At 43.8% G+C, this 24,476-nt stretch overlaps 1 protein-coding gene across 1 annotated transcript; it reads left to right on the plus strand.

Annotated features, from left to right (window-relative positions):
* The first annotated feature begins 23,728 nt into the window (after window positions 1-23,728).
* Window positions 23,729-24,202, plus strand: LOC132366536 (high mobility group nucleosome-binding domain-containing protein 4-like). Its single transcript, XM_059924134.1, has one exon. The coding sequence runs from the start codon at window positions 23,930-23,932 to the stop codon at window positions 24,200-24,202; it is 273 nt and encodes a 90-aa protein (XP_059780117.1). The 5' UTR covers window positions 23,729-23,929.
* The last annotated feature ends 274 nt before the right edge of the window (window positions 24,203-24,476 follow it).

The following is a 24,476-nucleotide window of genomic DNA, read 5'->3' on the forward strand; positions in this document are numbered from 1 at the left end:
TTGACCAGCATGAAGATCCAGAGCTTCTTATCTCCTGCCATGACATTATAGGAGCTCCTTGAAAACAAAGAGCCATTTTGAAGGAAAAGGAGTGAGAGCAGAGAAAGAGCTCTGGTAGGGAGATGAACTTTAAATTGATTGAATATTTACTTAAAAGAGACTTTTTTAATCAAAAAGAAATTATTGTAAACCAAAAGAGCTTGAGATATATTTAATTGCAAGACCAAGTATTTTTAAAAATTATTTTATTGAAGTATAGTTGATTTACAATATTGTATTAATTTCTGCTTTACAGTGAAGTGATTTAGATAGATAGATGATAGATAGATAGATAGATATACATTCTTTTTCATATTCTTTTCCATTATGGTTTGCCACAGGATATTGAATATAGTTCCCTGTGCCATACAGTAGGACTTTGTTGCTTATCCATTCTCTATATAATAGTTTGCATCTACTAACCCCAAACTCCCAGTTCATCCCTCTCCCACCCCACCTCCCCCGTGGCAACCACAAGTCTGTTCTCTTTGTCTGTGAGTCTGTTTCTGTTTCGTAGATAAGTTCATTTGTAAGACTAAGTATTACTGTTATTCTGGCTACCCAGGAAAACAAAGGTACACACTGCTATATAAAACAAAGAAACCCAATTTATTTTCTCCACCTGAGTGCATATTACTAGTGAGGAAAAATGTCAATCCATCTCCTGATGGTTCCTTTGATGTGCAGAGAGTTCAGCAAACATAGCGCTAGGCCTCTCTCTGCTTCTGTTTTCTTTTCATGCCTGGAGTGGTAGTTTAACAGCTGATTGATAAGTTTGGGAATAACTGGGCATTCGTGGCTATGCAATTTCCTCTTCCTCGTGTGGGGGAGCCTAAGTAGACAAGTTCCCCTCTGTTCTTCCCTCTCCTAAGTCCTCCCAAACCCAGTTTTGCCTGTGACCAGGGAGGGTAATTCTGCTGAATTTTGGGGCTCAGTTGGCAGGCGCATTTGGCTTTCATGCCAAGCTAATTCCTCCAACATCCTCCAATCTCCTCCATCAGTAATAAACATGGTACTCTCATCTCCATTTTTTAAATTGATGGTAAAATTAACATAATATTCACCATTTTATTTGGAAGTAGACAATTCAGTGGCTTTTATTACTTTCACAGTGTTAGGTATGTTGGGTAACTATCACCACTATATAATTCCAGAACATTTTCATCACTGCCACACAACCCCCCCCAAAAAAAACCCTTACCCATTAAGCAGTCACTCCCCATACCCTCTCACTCCAGTCCTTGGCAACAACTGATCTGCTCTCTGTCGCTATGGACTTGCCTATTCTGGACATTTCCTATAAATGAAATCACATAGGGCTTCCCTGGTGGTGCAGTGGTTAAGAATCCGCCTGCCAATGCAGGGGACATGGGTTTGAGCCCTGGTCTGGGAAGATCCCACATGCCTCGGAGCAACTAAGCCTGTGCACCACAACTACTGAGCCTGCGCTCTAGAGCCCATGAGCCACAACTACTGAGCCCAAGTGCCACAACTACTGAAGCCCACGCACCTAGAGCCCGTGCTCCACAACAAGAGAAACCATGGCAGTGAGAAGCCTGTACACTGCAACGAAGAGTAGCCCCTGCTCGATGCAACTAAAAAGAAAGCCAGTGCACAGCAATGAAGACCCAATGCAGCCAAAAATAAATAAATAAATAAATTTATTTTAAAAAATGAAATCATATAACATGTGGCCATTTATGACTGGCTTTTTTCCTCTTGGCTTATTTTCAAAATTCACCCATGTTATCGCATATATTATTACTTCATTTCTTTTTATGCCATTGTATGGACATACCACATTTTATTTATCCATTCAACAGCTGATGGACATTTGTATTGTTTCTACTGTTTTGGGTATCATGAATAATGCTGCTAGGAATGTTCATGTACAAGTTTTTGTTTGAACACCTATTTTCATTTCTTTTGGGTGTGTACCTACCTAGGAGTGCAATTGCTGGGTCATAAAGTAATTCTGTGTTTAACTTTTAAGGAACTGCCAAACTGTTTTGCAAGCAGCACCATTTTACATTCCCACAAGCAGTGCATGAGGGTTCCGATTTCTCCATATTCTTGCCAAGGCTGAGTTTTTTTCCTCTTTCCTTTTCTTTTTTTTTCCCCAGCCATACCAGGGATCGAATCCACGCCCCTCTGTGGAAGTGCAGAGTCCCAACCACTGGACTGCCAGGGAAGTCCCTCTTTTTTTTTTTTAATTAGAGCCATCCTAGTGGGTTTGAAGGGGTATATAGAGTGGTTTTGATTTGTGTTTTCCTAATGACTAATGATGTTAATAATGTTTTTGTGTGCTTATTGGCCACTTACATAAATTCTTTGGAGAAACATTAAGTCCTTTGCTCATTTTTAATTGAGTTGCCTTTTTGTTGTTGAGTTGTAAAAGTTCTTTAAATATCCTGGATACCAAACCCATGTCAGATACATGATTTGCAAATATTTACTCCCATTATATGGGTTACCTTTTCATATTCTTTTTTTTTTAATTAAAAAAATTTTTTTTGTCCACGCAGCGTGGCTTGAGGGATCTCAATTCCCCAACCAGGGACTGAACCCAGACCACAACAATAAAAGTGTTGAATCCTAACCACTAGACCACCAGGGAACTCTCATGCTTTTCATATTCTTGATAGTGTTCTTTTACGACAAAAGTTTGATGAAGTCAAATTTATCTGTTTTTTTCTTTTATGCTTGTGCTTTTGGTGTCATATCTAAGAATTCATTGCCAAATCCAAAGTCATGAAGATTTTTTCCCTAAGACTTTTCTAGTTAAACTCTTACATCTTTGATCCATTGAGTTAATTTATGCTTATGGTGTGAGATAGGGGTCCAACTTAATTCTTTGGATATTTTGTTGTCCCAACACAATTTATTGCAAAAACTGTTCTTTCCCTATTGAATTGTCTTGGCACCCTTGTCAAAAATCAGTTCACTATAGAGGTATGGGTTTGTTTCTAAACTCGCAATTCCATTCCATTAGCCTACGTCTATCCTTAATGTCAGCACCAGTCTTAATTACCTCAGTCCTGCAGTAAGTTTTGAAGTTGGAAAGAGTGGCTCCTTCAGCTTTGTTCTTCTATTTCAAGATTGTTTTGACTATTTGGAGTCCCTTGCAATTCCATATGAACTTTAGGGTCAGCTTTTCCATTTCTGAAAAAACAAAAGTTGTTGGGATTTTGATAAGAACTGCACTGGATCTGTAGATCACTTTGCAGAATATTGCCATCTTAACAAAATTAAGTCTCCCGATTCATGAACACAGGATGTCTTTCCATTTATTTAGGTCTTCTTTAATCTATTTCAGCAATGTTTTATTTATTTGCAGTATACAAGTCTTAGTTAAATTTATTTCTAAGTAGTTCAATCTTTTTGATGCCATTGTAAATGGAATCATTTATTTCCTTTTTGGATTGTTCATTGCTAGTATGTTGAAATACATTTGACTTTTGTATGTTTTAAGTATCCATTTTTTTATTGAAGTAAGTTGATTTACAATATTATATTAGTTCCAGGTGTACAGCATAGTGATTCAGTATTTTTACAGTTTATACTCCATTAAAAGTTACTACAAGATAATGGCTGCTATAACCTGTGCTATACAATATATCCTTGTTGCTTATTTTTAGTATCTATTTTAACTCCCTTGTGTCTTTTCTTAGTTTATTTAGAACATGAAAGGGGAAAAGAAATGCTATTTATTGGGACCCTTTCAGAAACCAACACTTGATACAGGTGCATTTGGTAGCTGAGGACAGAAAGAGTGTGCACGCTGACAAAGGAGGGGTCAAGAATGGTACTTTGGTGAATACCAATGATTAGGGAGCAGTTAGGAGGCGACTCACCCATATAGGAGTCTAAGGAGCCATAGTCAGAGAAATGGGAGAAAAATTACATGTTTCATCATTTATTGTTGCGTAATATGTAAAAGTCCACCACAAAGCTTAAAGGCTTGAAATAACAATTAGTTCAGCTTTGCTTTTCCTTATTTCAGATACTAGGCTTCAGTCTGGTATTTGACAAAATAGTTTTGCCCAATATAAAATAAGTCTGGAGAACCCTAAATTAGATTTATGTGTTCTTTTAGCCCCAAAATATAAAGATTTGTTGTCTGTGATGAGGAGGTAACGAGCTAGGGCAGTGGCTTGCTAGTAAATGTTTAACAACTGGCTCTCTGGAAAGAAAAAGCCCTGATTTGTAGCCTTTGCCAATTTCCATGGTCCAAGTAGTCCCACCATGGCTGATTTCAAGGTGCTATCACCAAACACCAACTTGGGAAAAGAGTGCGATAGTCTTGCATTATTAGGTATTTCCACCGTACAGATAAAACAGGTGCAAATAACCTTAACAGCATAGATAATAGTGACAAGTTTTAAGTATTTATCACCTTTGTTTTTACTATAATTTATGTTATTATAAGTTTATATACTTTGTTTTTTCAATAATGGCTGTGTTTAACAATTGGCTCACAAAATTCCTGAAAATTAAAGAATCATCTCTCATGAGCTAACACAAGTCAGCTTCATCCTGGGCTGTAGGCACACTTTGAGCTAAGGGACACATGTCCTTGCATAGACACGAGAGCATGGCCATGAGGTCAGACAGACCTCTCTCAGACTTTCTCCTTATGAGAATTTGGGAAAGTCACTAAATCTCAGTTTCTTCACCAATAAAATGGGATGATAGTATTTCTTTCTCAAGGTTGTTATAAAGATGAGAGGTAAATATACAGAGTCTGAGCCATAAGAGGTGTTCAAAAATCCTAGTTTAATATTATTTTCCATAGCTTTAAGCATAGCATCATTTTGTGTGTGTGTGGAGGGGGTGGAGTTTAAAAGAAAAGACAACCGAGAGTTACCCAGGGTATAACTGGGAGATACCAAGTCCCACACTAGGCCTAACATTTGTATGAAGACACAGATCCAAATAAGTTTCACTTATTATACACTTGTCATGGGCAGAGACTTGGAAATCTTGCCTCCGGGAGTTTGAGAAGGAGGGGAAGCAGAGTATCAGGCTCATGGCAACCCTAGAAATTGGGGAATCAGAATGTGATTATGTGTCTCCCTACAAGGTCTTCCTGGCTCCACAGATATATTCCTGACAGACTGCTCAGGAACTTGACTGTTCTACCCTTTAAATTTCAGATGTGTTACCTAAAGGGAGGGAGGCTTTGCCCTGAGCGCGTCATAGGGATCAGCTTCTCAGTCAGCCTGGGGGGCAGAGAGCAGGGCCTCAGAGAGATGTCACCTGGGGCAGGTACGTTATGGGGCAGAGGGGGGAGGACTGGGCAAAGCTCCTGGCCTGGAGCAGAGCTTTGCAGGGGACTGTTGGGACGTGAAGGAAGGAAAGAAACCTCGCAGCAGGGAGAGGGAAGGGTCAAGAGGAGGCACAAAACCAGTTCTGCCCCACCTCCCAGACCTGCCCACAGACTCTGATTTCACACCACCCCGTGAGAAAGCCAACATCCTCTTTGCTTTTCTGTGTCCTCAGCTGCAAATACCAGGGATACACTTAATCAGGAAGTAAATGCACAGTGGCTGGCACTTGATCCCGTTTGTCAACATTTCGCAGCCTCTTTGGAGAGGCCTGTGGAAAGATGAGCTGAAAGGTATAATCCTTTTGCCCTGGGGAGGCCAGGTTCTTTGCTTGTTTTTTGCACCCTGGTATACTGGTCACTTATGAAACAGCAGTTGCAAACTGTCGATCATGTTTCAAGTATGGAAAATCCAGCATTCTGACAATCCCACCAAAACAGGTTCTTATTTCAGAGAGTAGTGGCCAAGTGTGTGCTGGGAACCTGGCTTTGTGCTCAATTGGGGGTCCCTGGGCAAGTCACTTGGCTTCTCTAGGCGTCCATATCCTTTCTGTAAATCAGAAATACAGTAACAGTACCTACCTTGTAAGGCTGTTTTGGGGAGACCTAATGCAATGCTTTGCCCGATGATAGCTAATGCAGTAAGTGCTCAATAAATTGGAGCAGCTGGTGTTATTACTACTGCCTGTGTGACCTTGGCAAGTTATTTCATATTTCTGGGTCTCAGTTTCCTCACAAGTTTTTGTCTTGTGGCCCAGATGACCTTGGAGGCGTCTCTGATTCTAGCATTCTATTATTCCCTGACAAACAAGATTCTTTGCCTCGACTCTGGCCCTGTTTATCTAAAGCAAGAGATCAGACCATTTGCTGCTGCTGTTGCAATGCTCAGATAGCAGAGACCTTTGACAGTCCAGAAGGCTTGTTCACCCTTCCCCCTGAACGGACTTTCAAGGCTCTGGCATAAGTAGCAAACTGATGTGTTTCCCTAACCACAGCATTAGAAGAGGGGGCAGGGTGCTAGGCAGGAGGACCTGGGTGTATTGAAAACAGTTGCCTTGAAATGCTGCCTAGAGGGGAGAATAAACGTGCTCTTGGGCCAAGGTCATGACAGACATGTCAGCATTTGCTCGGGGACCCAGCACCATCTCCTACGATTCTACCCCCAAAATAGGTGGTGGCCGAGGCCGGAAGACAGCTCTCCACTTTCAGAAAAAAATTCCCCTCTGGACTCCGGTTGAATGATACAAAGCTTTTCTTTCTGAATGAGGCCCTGTGAATGATTATAAAAAAGTGAGAGAGAGAGAGAGGTGGAGAGAGAGGGAGAAATGGATAGATGAAGTCAAACTTTGTATCTCTGGGCTGAAGGGGACGGAAAGATAGGTTAAAGGCCGGTGGCACCCTATTTAATGCTCTTAGCCCTGCCTAATATTTCTTTTTTTTTAACTTTTTATTTTATACTGGAGTATAGTTGATTAACAATGTTGTATAGTTTCAGGTGTACAACAAAGTGATTCAGTTATACATATACATGCATCTATTCTTTTTCAAATTCTTTTCCTAATTAGGTTGCTACAGAATACTGAGCAGACTTCCCTGTGCTATACACTAGGTCCTTGTTCTGCCTAATATTTCGAGTTATCCTAATGTCCTTAGCTAAGGCACATAACGCGACAAGGATTGAGTACCTTGGACACAGAGTAGAGGGAAAGGCTTCTTTTCCTCAGACCCAGGTCCCTAGGGCAGAATGCTAAGGAGTTCAGACTGACTTATTTCCAGAATATCTTGGGTCAACCTCATCTCCATAACAAGGGAAAGAAAAGGAAAAATACCTATGATTATGTACAGAATGCGTTTTCTACAATCCATGTTTTCTCAGAGCCTCACTTCTTTGGGGCCTCCCCTGATTTCCATTAATGATTTCCAGATGTCGGTTAAGGAGCTGGTTTCCAGCTGGTAGGAAGTATTGCTCATTAAGAATATTCACAAGACCCCAGGCCTTTAGATGACAAGTCACAGGGTTTCTGTCACCCTCCCAGCTGGAAGGTTTCTGCTAAATGACAAATTTCCTGATGTTTTTCCTTACTCATCTTGTCCTGTGATCAACTTTCAAGATTACATTTCAGTTTTTTATACTGTCTCTCATTTTGTGCCACTGGATCCGTACCTCCCTGTCAGTACAAAAGAAGCATCTGTCAGAAAAATGGCTTGAGTGGGTAAGGGCCACCCCCTACCCAGCTGCCATCTTTTTGTGCCTCTGTCACCCTGTCTCCTGCCTGGACTCAGAAAGGTGAGAGCTGCAAGGAACCTCAGAGATTATGTGTTGTTAGTGAATACCAGCCTGCTCACTGATCCATCATGCCATGGCCACATTTTATGCTAAATAATGGCAATATATCTAGCATTATCCTCAGAACAGGAGCATTGACCTGTAGAATGCCCTGCTACTGTAAAAAGCATGCCGGTAATGGGCTCCAGGTGGGGCTCTCTTAAACCATGGGACACTCCAGGCAAAAACAAAGAAAGGTGAGTGTATTCATTTGCTAGGGCTGCCATAACAAAAGACCACAAACTGAGTGACTAAAACAACAGAATTTATTTCTCGCAATTCTGGAGGCTGGAAGTCAATGATCGAGGTGTTGGCTGCTTTGGTCTCTACTGAGGGCTCTTTCCTTGGCTTGCAGACGGCTGCATTCTCGCTGAGCCCTCACATGGTCTTTCTGCTGTGTGTGTGCATCCCTGGTGTTTCTTGGTGAGTCCAAATTTTGTCTTCTTATGAAGACACCAGTCAGATCAGATTAGGGCCCTCCCTAAGGCCTCCCATTAACTTCATCACCTCTTTAGGGTCCTCTCTCCAAATACAATCAAATTCTAAAGAACTGAGGGCTCGGGCTTCAACATATGAATTTGTGGGGACACATTTCAGCCCATAACGTGAGATTTTCTGCTCTCTGTTGTCACTGACGTGGAGGAAGAGGAGGAAAAGGAGAACATACTCTATAATTTCAGAGGAGTATAAACACTCAGGACCTATCCAGAGGTTAGCAACTAGGACCAAGAAAGTGTAAAAAAGGGAAATCACTGGGCCTGAAATAGAAAAGGCTGATTTCTTTCATTGAAATATAGGGTGGCAGGCTTAAATATCCTCACCATCAAACTTGGGTGTGCAGAAAAAATATTTTCTTCGTATTCTCATCTTATTTGTTGTTATTTGCTAGGTAAAGAGGAGAAAGATAACTGAATGCCCAATCCAGCTTAAATCTTAGTCTAAATAATCATTCAGCTGGTCCCTTTTGGGTTCCGGCAATGATGTTGGGAAGAAGGCACCTTGGCTTTGTGCAGGCCCTTAGATGGGTGCTTGGACCCCATTACTGAGGTCTGCATCTGGCATAGCTCCTGGTCTGGACTCCCCCTCACTTGCCTCCGGCTCCTTGCCTCACCTCAGCTCCTTCTGGAGCTATGGACCCTTCAGAGCTCTGCCCCAGCCTCCTTCTGCTGTGCTGGCGCAGTGGGCATCAGGGCTGGCTCCTCGCTCTCCGGTGGGAATGGAGGGAAGCTTGGGACTGAATCCGGCCCTCTCTCTCTGCCTGACGTGCAGCCTGCCTTTTGTACCATGTTGGACTGCCCAGCCCTGCCACTGTCCCAGAGCAGAGTCTGCTGCCAGAGTTCTCTTCTCAGCTTATCCAGCATGCCTTTCATCAGAACATGTAAACTCACCACCTTCCCTCCTAACTCAGCTCTGTTCGTGGTCTCTTCTTCCCACCATGCCCCCGAACGAGAAGAGGCAACTCATTTATTTCCTCTGCCTTATAACTTCCTGGCTCTAACCCAGATATAACCTATAGACTCCTGACTAAACCTCCTAAATCATAAACAGAGTTATCTTCCCTGTCTTATGGGAGAAACTCTATGATCTAGACCAACTGGGAGTTTAAGTTATTTGGAAAAATCCTTTCCCTCACTCCAAGCCTAGCGTTCAAGTTATTTTCTTGCTGTGAAATCCTATTTTCAATGTCAGAAACTGAATACTAACTCTCTTTCTCCTTGAATTCCTTCAGGAACCATTCTAATCACTTCTCCGGATGAAAAGATTCCTCTAGCCAGTAAGGAGAAAGCAAAAAAGAAAAGCACATTAATCCCTCCAATTATAACTCCCATAACAATAGTTTGTTACTTCTTGACATGCAAAGGGCAATTTGCCAAAGCACTTGCTTAATGTTTTTTAAGGAAAGGAAGGAAAAAGAGGGAAAGAAATGAATATTTTGAAGGTCATAACTAATTATCCGTGATCTTGACAGGGTAGAACAAGGCATATTTGGTTTCAATCGAAATGGAAACTGCTTTGAGCAGTCTGAGAGAAGCTGAGCACGTAACCATACTTGAGAATTAGAGTAAAAAAAGGGTCATTGTGGCAAAGATGAAGAGATGAACTAAATGATCTCTGCAAACTTCTTCTAGATCCCACTCCTGCTCTAACCCCGAGGAGGCCCAGAGATGATGTTGGAGCTATTATTTCTGGAGTCCAGTGTATACATGTGGCCAGGGGCCCACCCCCAGCATGGTAGGAATATGATAGGGCCGAGGAGTCCTTGGTTCCACAGAGAGTCTGTGACATCCTTCCCAGCAAGGTGGCTGGGGTTCAGTAAACTTCAGGAGACGTGGAGGCTTCCGGGAAGAAGAAAATCAGAAAGGCAGCAGGGATTCCTCTACCCCTGGAGGCGGGGAAGCTGAGAGGACTTTGAGGAGAGTGAACCAAGCCCACCCGAGGCGCTGCTTGCTGACTCGATGGGGCCTGGTAGACAGGGCCCCTGAGCAAAAGGTCCTATGGCTTCTCGAAGCCTCAGTTTCCTCAAGTGTAGAAAGTGGGTATCGGTGCCGACTGCCTGGGTTTACTGAGAGGGTTACTGGGATAACAGAGACCCAGAGCCTAGCACTGGGCCTGGTACAGAGCAAGTTGTCGGCACACGGTGGCTGTTTTTGTGACTGCCATTATTTTTTTATGAAACCTGAAGAAACAATACAGGGACAGCAGAGTAGAAAAACCTGCAAGAGGATCCTCTGGTATATAAAATAAACAAAAGATCTCTTTGTATGGCCTTTTGTTCTCCTTCTGGGTAAAACCAAGGAGCAAAGATCCGATTCTAAACTTGCAGTCCATATTGTCAGAAATGTAACCAGGATCCTCTGGGTGTTTACCGAGAAAATGACAAGGATATTTAACCCCATGCTTAGGGTGAGGGTCACATGCTGAGCACTCAGCCCCTCTACTGTTCTCTCGTGACCCCGGAAAAGTCAGAGTCCTCAGGCTGAGTGATCTGGGGCAATGTATGCATGACCCTGAGTGGGAGGACTCCGGGTTGAGCAAAGAATGGAAAATTCCCCTTTTTACTGGGCTCCATAACTGGTGTGTTAAAAATGAACAAAAGGGATAGAAATAATGCAGACCAGAATTAAGAGTGGGAGAACCAGGAAAGTCAGGAACCCAAGAAGTGAAGTCGAGAAAAAAAGACATTGGTGTTAGAACCATCATCACTGTGATTCAGCAGCACAAGAAATCTTTACAGTCACCACGCCCTGGATTTTCCAGAAAAGGAAACTGAGGCTCATAAAGTCAGATTACTTGCCCAAGTCCACGGTTAACCAATCTGGGTCTCCTGACTTTGATCTATCACTCTTGCCATACCCAGTGATTAGAGAGATGACCCTCAGAGGGAAGAGCCAAGGAGGAAAGAAAAGGTCATTTCAATCCAAGTCCCAAGATCTATGATTGGTTAGCTGGCAACGTGCGGCTTCATGAAAGGAAACTTGACTCCAAGACTTCAGCCAGGAGAAGGCCCTGGGGATGGAGACCCAATGTTAAAAACAACAAGCAGCTGGAGTTGAGCAATGGATGGCAGGACTCCAGGCACTGGAAGGGAGCAAATGCACCTGCTCAGGTACTGAAGCATGACAGGTCTTGGCCAGGCCCAAGCTCAACAGGAGACAAGGTGGAGGAGGGTGGGGCAAAGGGCTTGGTTGAAAAAACTCACTTTACAACACTAAACAAGATTCCGGCATATCAGTGGACATTCTTTTTTTTCCCCTTGCTGTTTAGTGTCTAAATCCCCCTCCCTAATTTTGAGGAATCCCCCTGCCCCCATTGTGAGTCAGAGGCTTCTTCTGGCACCAGCATCTCAAGAGTTAACCAGAGGATGTGAACCCAGCATAACTATGCTGTATGTTCTGAGCGTTAGCCAACACGTGCACAGTACAGAAGCGAAAAGGCGGAAAACCTCGCACTTCTTGTCCTCGCTGCCGAAGGGACCACACAGGGTCTAGGACACCCCCATCCAGGACTCTGAATTGTGCAAAGTCATAGAAACAGTGGTGTTGGATCTGTGGTGGAGGCTGACGTGGTCTAGTATGAAGATCAATGTCCAAGGACGGCGGCCATGGTTGGCAAGGGTGGTGGCGTCCCGGCCACGCTGTGTCTGCTGCTTAGCCTGCCTGGTTTCCAAGCCTGCTTCTCCCACCTCCTTCCTTTCATTGACTCATTCTATCACTGTTGGCCAGCCTCCAACTACAGATACCTGGTTGCCACAGGCCCTGTGCCTCACCTGCCACAGGAGCTGCCAACGAGTTTTAGAAGGCTAGGACTCAGCTCAGCTGTGAATCTTACAAAGGCAGAAGATGTGAGGACACGATGGACGATTAAAAGGTTCACGGTGGGGGCTTCCCTGGTGGCGCAGTGGTTGAGAGTCTGCCTGCCAGTGCAGGGGACGCGGGTTCGAGTCCTGGTCTGGGAAGATCCCACATGCCGCGGAGCAACTGGGCCCGTGAGCCACAACTGCTGAGCCTGCGCGTCTGGAGCCTGTGCTCCGCAACAAGAGAGGCCGTGATAGTGAGAGGCCCGTGCACCGCAATGAAGAGTGGGCCCCGCTTGCCACAACTAGAGAAAGCCCTGGCACAGAAACGAAGACCCAACACAGCCATACATACATACATAAATAAAAAGAAAAAAAAAAAAAAAAAAAAAAAAAAAAAGGTTCACGGTGCAACACATCCAGTGGAAACACATTTACAAAACTGTCTCTTATACCTGCTCAAACCACTTATCTGATTCTGGGAGAGAGATTTGGCCACATGGTCCTGCCGGGGCTGCTCTCCATTGCGGACAGACCCATGTTCAGGCTGGAGGTTTAAAAACTTGCCCAGGATCACACAGGTAGCCAAGAGGCATAATGCTTGGAAGCTGTTAGGTTCAATTGGGCCTTGAAATGTCAGGAAGAAAAGAGGGTTTGGTTCTTTTTAAAAAGAGGCCTTAGGTGCTAAAGGTCTGGACTGGATTATACAATCTGCACCAAGGACTTCCTCGGTTCCATAAACAAGGAAGCATTGATTGCCGGAGAGAGAGAGTCGAGACCTATTTCCTGATTGGAACAAAGAAGACAACCCTGGGATCTGTAAGCCACACTGAGAAAGTTACATAGCCATACTATCTCCCAGCTCTTCCATGCTAAAACAGAAAGAAGGGAGAAACAAAAAAATAAGTAAATAAGTAAATAAATAATAAAATAAAAGAGGAAGAAGGGAGAAATCCATGGTGGATATAGAGAAATACCCTCTGATCTTCTGTTAGGCTACCATTCTCTAGGTCCAGCCTCTGGACTCCCTTTTCTTTCTTTGCAACAAGCCCCAAAGACTTACCCTGTTTCTATTTCCTCTCTATAGCTGCTTTCATTCTCTCTATCCCCTAGAGCTCTTACCACTCTTCCATCCCACCCCAAAATGGCTACAAAGTAAGAACATCTCATTCCAGCTGCCCCCAAAGAGGAATCCAAGCCCTTATTCTCTTAAGGATTTTCCTCCTAAGAATTCAGGACAAACAAACAGGGGGACAACAAAAATACAAACAAAGGGATAGTTATAAAGCTTAAGAATCTTAAAAGTTTCACATAGTCCTGGTTCTTTCATGCTGAGCCAAGACGTTGCTAACATTTACCAGGCATTTATTATTCACCAGGCAGTGGACTACGTATTCCACTGGTGTTATCTTACTTTATATTCCCAGCAACCCCATGCATTTTATTAATGGGACTGAAGCCGAGAGAGAGATTAGGTAATTTTCGAAGGTCAATTGGTAGTTAGCTGCAGAATTGGAATTTGAACCCAAGTCTCTCTGACTCTATATCTGGTGCTCTTCTTTTAAATTTTATTTTATTTTTATAATGCTCACTTCCATTCTTGTCCCTTCATCCAATCCCCATCTGCCCCTTACAGAAGATTTATAATAATTTCTGATTTACATTTCTAGTGGTTTTTTTTTGAGAATATACATACACACACGCATACACACACAGAGATTAAAGCTGGTGCTGCTTACACTATGCCTAGTTGAATGCCTACTCTGTCTTTTTAAAAACAAAACAAGGGACTTCCCTGGTGGCGCAGTGGTTAACAATCCGCCTGCCAATGCAGGGGACACGGGTTTGAGCCCTGGTCCAGGAAGATCCCACATGCCGCGGAGCAACTAAGCCTGTGCGCCACAACTACTGAGCCTGCGCTCTAGAGCCCGCAGGCCACAACTACTGAGCCCACGTGCCACAAGTACTGAAGCCTGCGCACCTAGAGCCCATGCTCCGCAACAAGAGAAGCCACCGCAATGAGAAGCCCGCACACCACAACAAAGAGTAACCCCCACTGGCTGCAACTAGAGAAAGCCCACGCACCCCAACGAAGACCCAACGCAGCCAAAAATAAATAAATTAATTTAAAAAAAAACAAAAGGAAACAAAACAAAGCAAAAAATCAGTTTAGTCAGAAGGAAGGTGTTTTCCAGAGCCAAATCAGAGGGGATCTGTAGGATGTAAATGCTTCTATAATGGGTGAAAACAGGTATGTAAGGATTTTCCAACATTGCCTAAAACTATTCCCAGATAGCTTTTTTAATTGTCTACAGTAATAATACTAGTATTTGGATATCAGAAACAGAAGTGTGGGGCTTCCCTGGTGGTGCAATTGTTGAGAATCTGCCTGCTAATGCAGGGGACACGGGTTCGAGCCCTGGTCTGGGAAGATCCCACATGCCGCGGAGCAGCTGGGCCTGTGAGCCACAACTACTGAGCCTGCGCGTCTGGAGCCTGTGCTCCGCAACAAGAGAGGCCGCGATAGTGAGAGGCCCGCGCACCGCGATGAAGAGTGGCCCCCGCTTGCCGCAACAAGAAAAAGCCCTCGCACAGAAACAAAAACCCAACACAGCCAAAAATAAATAAATAATTAATTAATGTTTTAAAAAAAGAACAAGCTTCACGCCATTTAAAAAAAAAAAAGGAAAAGAAACAGAAGTGTGAAAAAATTGTAAGTTTCCCTAACATAAAATAGAAAACAGGTCTAACCCTAACAAAAGCTGAGTGTCCATGTGACCAAGTCTCTGCATAGAGTCACAAATAAGGAAGCATATTACTGTGCCCCAAAGTAATAAAAACTAAATTCCAATCTTTACTCATATCTCTCAAAGAATATCAACAGAAATCCAATTCATAAACCTCATTAAATTTCCCAAATCCAAATTCTCTCCAATACTCAGTTTATGAAATTTTTTCTTCCTCCCTCCACCTCTCCCCTCTCCCCTAGCTTTTTAGTATGTAAATCAACTTAGCTTCTGTGCTAAGTCTTCTGTGCTTTCTTCCCACTTCTCAGATTTTGTCTATTTCTTCCTGTCTCTTTATTCCTCCAAGGATCTGGGAAAGGAGCTGGCAATGATCCTGTAGAGGGGGGCTACTTTAAAGAAATCTTCTGTGTTGATAAAGCAATTTCCTGAACAACACCCAGTAACTCATCATTGATAACAGTTGCAGTTTAGCGGAGAAACACATCAGGTATGTTTCCAGGAAGGAGAAAGAAATCACACCAGCTATTTGAATAAGGAAACTTTAATATAAAGAACTGTTAACTAGTAGAAGGTGATTAACTACTAAGAGGAGTAAGAGGGACCCCTAAAGGGTTCAGAAGTAGCCAGTGCAATAAAAAGAAGCTTTTACCTCTAGGCTGAAGAAACTGGACAAAGAAGGAATTGAGGAATTAGGAGACCTCTTCCAAGAGGATGTGGCTACTACAAGAACACACAGCCTGACAAGACGAAGAAACATAGCAGAGTCAGACTAGAGCTGTGTCTAGAAGGAGTCCTCTATTAACAGAGCTTGTGGGCATGAGACAGGCCAGGACCTGGAGCCCTTTGCTGCAGCGCCGCAGTGCTTTCACCTGGACCAATGTCCTAGGCTACAAAATACAAAGAAACTATAAGGGACTAAAAATAACCGTGTGCACGTGCAGTTGGGGCAAATTCTGGACAAAAGATACAAAAAGACCAAAAAAAAGCCCAACTGCCACTTCTGAAGAGCTGGGAGCAAAAGCAGGGGGTCCGGAGGAAAAGCAGGGTACTGCGCATGCTCCCTGCACACAATACCAAAAGGGGTGGGCAACCCCCCTAAGCTACCCCTCCAGCCCGACCCCTGGACACAGCCCTACCGTCACCTCATATAAGGAACCAGCTCGCTCCCCCCTTAGGAGCAAGCAAGCAAGGGAACCTGTTGTTTGGTCTCACTCCCCGCTGCTAACCCTAACTAACCCTAACCCTAACATTGTAACCCCTGTTTACAATGTCTGGCTCTGATAACACAAAGCTGTGTAAAGAAGGGTAAACTTGGAGCTGAGAGACAAATTGATAAAGGTACAGATCCTGACCAGAGTGGATGCCAGCCGTAAACAACCAGTATAGACATACTGGTGTGTATTAGTTGAGTATCACCCTGCAAAGATGTTGCATTTTTCTAGACTCTTGTTTCAGCTTTCCACTGCATCCCTAGAGCTTGCATGTAAGAAAAACCTGGGATATAGGTTCTGTACTCAGAAATCAAAGAGATGCGATTGGAACAGGGCAGGTGATGAGGAGTGGGGTGTCCAAAGGATAATTTTTATTGGAGACATTTATAAAAATACCAGTTGTGAGCCAGACATTGTTCTTGACGATTTGTATGTATTCTCTAGGTTAGAGCTTATAGCAATCTTAGAAGGCCGGTGTTATTGCTGTCTTCCCGGTGAGGACACTGTGCTTCACAGACGCTGGGCAACGTGACGAAGTCACACAGCTAGTAAGTGGCGGAAAAAAGATATGAGCTCACATCAGCTTGATCATCACCAAAGTCTACTCAGTCCTATTTTCTTAGGGGAATGTGTTAAACTGCTAGTTTTATAAGCTGTTGCTTCACATGTTTCCAGGCTATCTTCTTAGCTGCATATCTGTTCATGGTTCTTGATGTAAAGGTCTTAAAACAGCGCATAATGCCTGCCCCCTTGTCTCTTATGATCATTTTTCATATGATCATATGAAATTCTATTTTATCTATGATTGAAATTGCTATCCCACCTTTCCTTTGGTTTCCTTGTATGCATTTTCCTGTTCCTTATTTTCAAATTCTCCATATCCTTTCATTTCAAAAATGTCTCTGTAGAAAACATGTTACTGGATAGAGTGGAAGAGGATGTTTTGCAATTATCATTTTTAAAAAATTTAATCTGAGAGTCTCCTTTTTTGCCTTTGATTCTAAAGTCTGTGCACTTTAGAATTAAAGTGCACACTACATTTCTCCTCAGGACAAGCTGGCAGGCAGCTGGGGAGATTCAGAAGCAAGGGAGGACCAGACATGAGACCAGTGGTCAGTGTCTGGGTGCCAAGCCCTGCAAGGGCTGTGGAGAGAAGACCAAGGTAGGACCTCAATTTTCAGAGAAATAGGATAATAGACAAGAAAATGATGTAGAGCCAGGGACCTCTTCTTAAAATTGGGTGTGGAAGTTGGGAGTCTGGTCATGGGGGCACAAGCAAGGTTTGCATTATTAGAGGTCCAGTCAAATGAAGTAAAGAAAATGAAAGAACATGGTGTTTACAAATATTAAAATATTTATGATTCTGCATCCCTATGTCACAGGGACTTCTTTAGCAGGTGTGCTAAATGACTTTTCTCAGTAACGCATTCCAAAATTAGTGCTTCCTTCTTCCAGCGTTTGTGTCTTTTCCATCTTTGTTGTCCTAATGGTTGTATTTGAGGGTAAACCAAATTTCTTTAAAACAATTGAACAAAACAGCTTCTTGCAATTATCCTTTTACTGGAAGGTTGAATTACTTAACCAGCTTTCTCCAACCAGTTCTTGTGCCTACTTCCTGCCATCAAAGCCACTCCTCTCTCCTGCAAAAAGAAATTGTCATCAGACACCATATATCTAGAACTATTCATCACAGAAAAAGAACTGGAAAGACTGTCAACAAGACACTCCCAAAGAGTCATCCATTTGACTGATTTATTATTTTCCCCTGATAGTCACTCAGATTATTCAGTGTCCCAGAAAAGGAAAGTTTGGAGTTCTACTGATTCTTGCTTTTGTTCACGAACTATGGTAAAGTTATCTTGTATTATTTGGCAAGTGGATACAATCTCTTACATAGAGAGAGCATTTTCCAGGTTTTGAAACACTGTCAGGTGTATTAATGCCATTTAAAGCCTCCCATAGCTCACTGAACTGGAATTTAATCATTGGGGAAATGAAGGCTGAGAATGGTAGAATGACTTTTTAAAGATTACAGAGAGTCAGTAACTACACTGGGACTCAAACTCAGGATTTCTGACTCCAAATTCAGCCCTCTTTTCAGTTTCATTTTTTTCCTCCTCTCCTTCAGTGATTTTGTCCTCTGTCCTCTAAGGTAGCCATGGTCCTACCTTAGACCTTGCCATTACTAACAATCTACTTATCATGTTAGTTTTAAGCATCTCAACTACCACCCACTTCTATTTTTCCAGCGTACTCCCTCTTGACCCTGACCCCAACATTTCTTTGATCCTACCAGGACCTATAATCCTACCTCTTGACCCCATGTTCTGACCTTCTGACTTTCCCAGCTCAGATTCTACAGTATAAAATTGTCATCGTTCCCATACATACATCTTCAGCTCCCTTGCCCCCATCTCTTTCTTCATAAATCTCCAACCCTGGTGAAATCTAATTTGCCACCAATTTTGCAATATGGCAGTTGGCAGCCGAATGGCAGTTGGCAGCCGAACGTGGCTGAGAAACACCGATACACACACACACACACACACACACCCCACAGACTCATTATCAGTCTCTGAGGGTTTCCTTCAATAAACAGCATCCTTCTTCCCCATTCGTGTTCTCAACAAGTTGAGAAATAATGTAGAATAAATACAGAGGCCAAAATCGCCTTTATGACGGATAGAGACCAGATTAGAGGACAGGCTTTAGGTGTGTTGGTCAAAGGCTTGCTGATACTAAGTCCCAGGACCCACCGAGCCCCAGTAGCAGTGGCAGCAGCGCTGAACTAGAGCTCTACCTTCAATGACTTCCATAATTCAACCACTCCTCACCATCTTTATCACTCCCACTTGGGTCCAAGCTACCATCATCCCTGGAATTCAGCAGTAGCCTCCTGATTGTCTCCATACACCCACCCCTGCCCCAACTCCTCCTGTCTCCTCACAACAGCCAAAGTGAGCCTTTTATTTATTTATTTTTAATGCATTTATTTATTTATTTTTGGCTGAGTTGGGTCTTTGTTGCTGGGCGTGGGCTTTCTCTAGTTGCGGCGAGTGTGGGCTACTCTTCGCTGCGGTGCATGGGCTTCTCATTGCGGTGGCTTCTCTTGTTGTGGAGCATGGGCTCTAGGTGTGCGGACTTCAGTAGTTGTGGCTCACAGGCTCTAGAGCGCAGGCTCAGTAGTTGTGGTGCACGGGCTTAGTTGCTCCACGGCATGTGGGATCTTCCCGGACCGGGGCTCAAACCCGTGTCCCCTGCATTGGCAGGCAGATTCTTAACCACTGTGCCACCAGGGAAGCCCAGAGTGAGCCTTTTAAATCAGTAGTCCTCAGCCTGTGTAGCTAAAGTTGAGAACCACAGCAGTCAGATGTGTCACTCCTCTGCTCACCCCCCGCTCCCAACCCATGACCTCCCATTTTGCTCAGAATAGAGGGAAAAGCCCTTTAAAAGGCCTGCAGAGCCTCATGGGACCCTCGTAACTCCCAACCTCACGTCCAGCCACACTGGCCTCCTCGCTGTTCCTTAAACACACTAAGCCAGCTCTTCCTTGGGGCTTTTATGTGCTCTTCCCTCTGTCTAGAAAGCCTTTTCTCAAGCCTTTCCTCACTCCCCCACTTCCTTCAGATCTCTGTTCAAATATCTCTTTATTAGGAGGCCTTTTCCAAGTATTCTGTCCAAAGGAGCACGTGTGCACACACACCCCCCCATCCTGTTCTACTTCTATTACTCTGCTGAATTTTTCTTCATTGCACTGTTGACTGTCATTGACTCCCACCCCCACTAGAACAGAAGCTCCATCAAGGCAGAGATTTTTCCTGGTTTGTTCACAGCTATATTCTCAGCGCCTAGAACAGTGCTTGACACAGAAGGGGAACTTAATAAATAGCTGTCAATGGATGAATGAATGAATGAGCCTCTCCTTTGCAAAATGGCAGCTCAACCACGCTGCCTTCTTCTTGATCTACAAGACTCAAAAAGCAGGTTATCATCAACCAAGATTTATCCAACCGAGGACACCAGGTATGACTGTTAACTTCCTAAAGAGAAATATTATTGGATAGGAAAACTACCCTCTCACCCCTCTCCTTCCCTCTTCCCAAGCCCTTCCCAGTTCCTCTGAAACAAGATGAACTCTAAGCCGCATATGCTGAACGAAGCCTGAGTGTCCCCACGGTCGAGGTGCCCTGACCAGTTTGGCTTTGATGAGAAGCAATGCGGCAGGGTGTTCATGGATCACTGCCACTGAGAGCATGTCCTGCAGGGGTCCGTCCACACTGGAGGAAGTCATACAATCCCAGTCCACAGCCTGCAGCCAAATCAACAAAGGGAGAGAGGATCAAGGACAGACTCCACAATGGATCACCCTGTGCCTGTCGTTACCAGAATATCTAGGTCCTGGGTTTGCCAAGGGAGGGAGGCAGAGGAGGAACAGAAAGGAGGAAGTGGATTTTTGTTTAATGCATTCATTTTAAAATATATTTTTCTTATAAGTAATGTATTGGAGAAATTTAGGAAAATCTTATAAGTAAACTGAAACAAATAATTTTTCATGATCCCCCTACCCAGATATAACAACTGCTCAGATTTTTATGTTTCTTTATAGTCTTTGTCCTATGAGCTTTTTTTTTCTTTTTCTTTTTTTTTTGTTACTGATGTAAACAACACAATGGCCTCCCTTGGCGAAATTTCTGATCATTTCTGTAGGATACTGCTCCAAAGTTTGCACTGAAATGGGTGATAATTTTAAGGCATTTTTGAGATACACTGCTTTATTGCTTTACAGAGAGGTCATACTAATTTACATTCCCTCCAGCAGGGCATGAAAATACATACCTCACTTGGCCTCACCTCGTCTCACCTGACCTCACCTCACTTCACCTTATCTCACCTGCCCTCACCTCATCAGTGCCAACCAAAATCACCTTGAAAACATTTGAATCAAAACACTGTCTAAAAAGATGCAGTCAACAGGCATTACCATCTGACTACCTTAAACCTCCCAGAGAGGCAATGAAAAGGCAAGGGGAAAAGTTTGACAGATTGAGATGCCCTCTTAGTCTAAAAAAAAAGTGCTTCTCATCACCTGCCTTGTCTTTTATAACCACCATTGACCACCTCCCCACTTCTCTTATCAGATCTGTGGCCAATCAAACCCTTGTCCCAAGGGCTTCTCTTCTTCCCTAAAGCCAAATTAAGCTATCTCTGTCTTTTTTTGGTAATTTCCCTGCATTAACTCCTTAGGAATCTCCTGAGCTCAGAGCCCACTGCCCTGCCCACAGCAGCTTTCTCAATAGCTCTCGAATTTGGCCTCTCCCATTCCTGATTTGCCGCATTGCTTTCCCTTCCTCTGTCATTTGGAGATTAGGAGGAAATATGCAAGCATCCTATCCTGGGTTTTTCTTCTGTGGCTGTGTATGTGTGTGTGTGTTTAAGGACTCAAAATACTTCAGAGTGTGGTGATGACGAAGGTGATGATGTCACTGCCCTCTGCAGCGATGCCTGGCATTGACTGAACATTCCAGTACTCGGCAACTGGAAACACGTGTCCTTTTAACCCTCACAGCTGCCCTATGGGCGGGGCACTGTTATTACACCCATTTTATAGATTAAGGAGCTTTAGGGAAGGAGGTTGGATTTAGGTCGCTTGACCTGTAAATAGCAGTGCCATGCCTAGAGCTCTATCCGACTCCAAAGATGGTGTTCTTAAACCTTCTCCTGGGCTCTCCTCATATCCATGCCAAGCATTCCCAATGTTTCCACTCACCCATTCTTTTAATAACACTGCCATCATCGTCAAATTTTGAAATCATATCTTATATATCTGCAGAAAATGTATTTTCCTTCCAAAGATTTCTCAAGATCTTGGGGAAGGGGGAATGCTATATCACCCCTCACTGTGGACAGCTGCTCTAGGCTACTTTATGGATCGTTCCCCCCTTCTTATAACTTTTCTCCAAGCGGCGGTTCATCCCAAACACCCCAACACTACCTCTGTCCCAGTGTACACATAGCTTCACTCTGCTCTCTCCCTTCGTGACACTGCTATACCCAGAGTTGGGTACAGATAGCTTTGCTGAAGACTTAAGAGGAACAGGAGGAGATTATTACAGAACAGGAGGGCTTGAAACCGGCAATCAGATTTCAATGCTGCAAAGTCTGGTGATGAGCCAGTATAGTGGCGTGCATTCAAGAGCAGAGACTCTGGAGCCCAAGTTCTGGCCCTACCAAAAAAGAGCCTTTTCGTGGTGGGAGGAGGCGGGATCCTGGTTGCTAACAGTGGCCTCTGTTCTGATTGGTTAGAATTCATGCCCGCATCTGTTCTGATTGGTCAGTTTCTGCTGGTGTCTATTTTGTTTGCTATCAGCACCGTGCAGGTTATTAAACTTTTTGAATATCACCTTCTTAGTATTGAAATTGTAGCATATTACATAAGCATTTTTGTGCCTCCATTTCCTCGTCTTTTTGCCAGAGGCCACAAAGCCCTTTGGGGTTGGAGTAGTGGAGGCTACTTATTGTGGTGACTGGCATCTGAAGATGGATAGGAGGAAGCTTAGAAAATGAGACAGCTCTGCACATTGATGCTGAAGTAGACCATCAGCTTGTCCGGTGAGACTGGACCCTGAGTGGCACCATAAAAAAGTCCTAAATTCATATGACCGTTTGCTGACAATTACAATTTCATGAGGGCAAAAGCCATTTGTGGTCAATGCTATAAAAAACTCCTAAAGTCACTCCTTGCAGGAAAACAGCTTACTGTCACCTGCCCCAGGTGAGTGAATTTCAGATGAATGAGCACCAGAGGAGTCTCTGGAAATAACATAAGAGATTTCCTGGGAAATTGACAGAATTATACAAAGCTGCTACTTTAAGACTAAGCTTGCCTCAGAGGAAGAACTCACAATAGATTTAACTATATAAAAATGTAAATTATTTTGTTTAAAAAATTATAAAAATGCTAACTACAAACCAAAAAAATATATATGTTACAGTATATGGCAGACAAAGAGCTTTATCTCTTTAATGTATAACATACCCGTTAGTAATGTTTGGGGAGAGGCTGTGTAACAATATAGAGAAAACATTGTCTTTGGACCCTAATTTTTTTTGTTTTAATAAATTTGTTTATTTTATTTATTTATTTTTGGCTGCATTGGGTCTCTGTTGCTGCGTGTAGGCTTCCTCTAGTTGCGGCGAGCGGGAGCTCGTTGTGGTGCACGGGCTCTAGGCATGTGGGCTTTAGTAGTTGTGGCTCACGGGCTCTAGAGCGCAGATCCAGCAGTCGTGGTGCACGGGGCTTAGTTGCTCTGCGGCATGTGGGATCTTCCCGGAGCAGGGTTCGAACCCGTGTTCCCTGCGTTGGCAGGCGGATTCTTAACCACTGAGCCACCAGGGAAGCCCTGGACCCTAATGTTTTTAAATGGCCAAGGAACATGAGTAAACAAAACAGAGAGAGTAAATGTAAATGACTTAAAAATTTTTTGAAAAAAAATTCTGCATCATTGGTAACTAAACACATTTAAATTAAAAAAAAAAAGATTCTTTGCCTGTCAAATAATTTATTCATATTCATTATATATTTAGAAGTTGCTAAAAAAGTAGACCTTAAAAGTTTTCATCACATGAAAAAAAATTGTGGCTTAAGGTGGGTCCGGAGCCCGCGGCCCCGGAGGCGGACACACGCATCGCGAGGGGGAGAACCGGGCTGTCCCCGACTCTGCAAGGCGGCCCGACGCCCGCAGCCCCGGAAGCGCATCCTCCCCTTGCCTTCCTGCCCCCGGCAGCGCCCGGCTCCGGGCGTCTCTTCGCTGGCCCACTGTCCGCGCCGACCCTGCCCCAGCCGAAAGCACCTGCGCGGCAGGCCCGCAGCTGGCAGCCTCGCGCCCCTCACACGGCCGCGAGACTCGGAAATCTTTCTAGGTGCGGTGAGCAAGACAGAAGAACCGCTTGGGCTGGTAAAGCCATCTGCCAGGCACTACTGCCACCATGCCCAAGAGAAAGGCAAAAGGAGATGCTAAAGGTGACAAAGCAAAGGTGAAGGAAGAGCCACAGAGGAGATCGGCACGGTTGTCTGCTAAACCTGCCCCTCCAAAACCAGAGCCCAGGGCAAAAAAGGCGCCTGCAAGGAAGGGAGAGAAGCTGGCCAAAGGGAGAAAGGGGAAAGCAGAAGGCAACAAAGATGAGAACAGCCCTGCAAAAAACCGAGATGCCTCCACAGTCCAGTCACAGAAAGCAGAAGGCACCGGGGATGCCAAGTGAAGTGTACTTTTTTGATAGCTCTGTACTTCTAGTGACTCTACTGTTTTGTTTTTTGTTTTTGTTTTTTAAAGCATCTCTTTCTTTTTTTTTTAATGGAGAGATGGTCAAGAGCATGAAAGCAGACAATCATGGATTTTTATTTATTTATTTATTTATTTATTTTGGCTGTGTTGGGTCTTCGTTTCTGTGCGAGGGCTTTCTCTAGCTGCAGCAAGCGGGGGCCACTCCTCATCGCGGTGCACGGGCCTTTCACTATCGCGGCCTCTCTTGTTGC

Source organism: Balaenoptera ricei, chromosome 5 (genome assembly GCF_028023285.1).
Source record: "Balaenoptera ricei isolate mBalRic1 chromosome 5, mBalRic1.hap2, whole genome shotgun sequence".
Taxonomy (NCBI): Eukaryota; Metazoa; Chordata; class Mammalia; order Artiodactyla; family Balaenopteridae; genus Balaenoptera; species Balaenoptera ricei.

Excerpts from the sequence above, each read along its gene's own strand:
- LOC132366536 (XM_059924134.1), top strand. The coding sequence starts at position 23,930 with ATGCCCAAGAGAAAGGCAAAAGGAGATGCTAAAGGTGACAAAGCAAAG.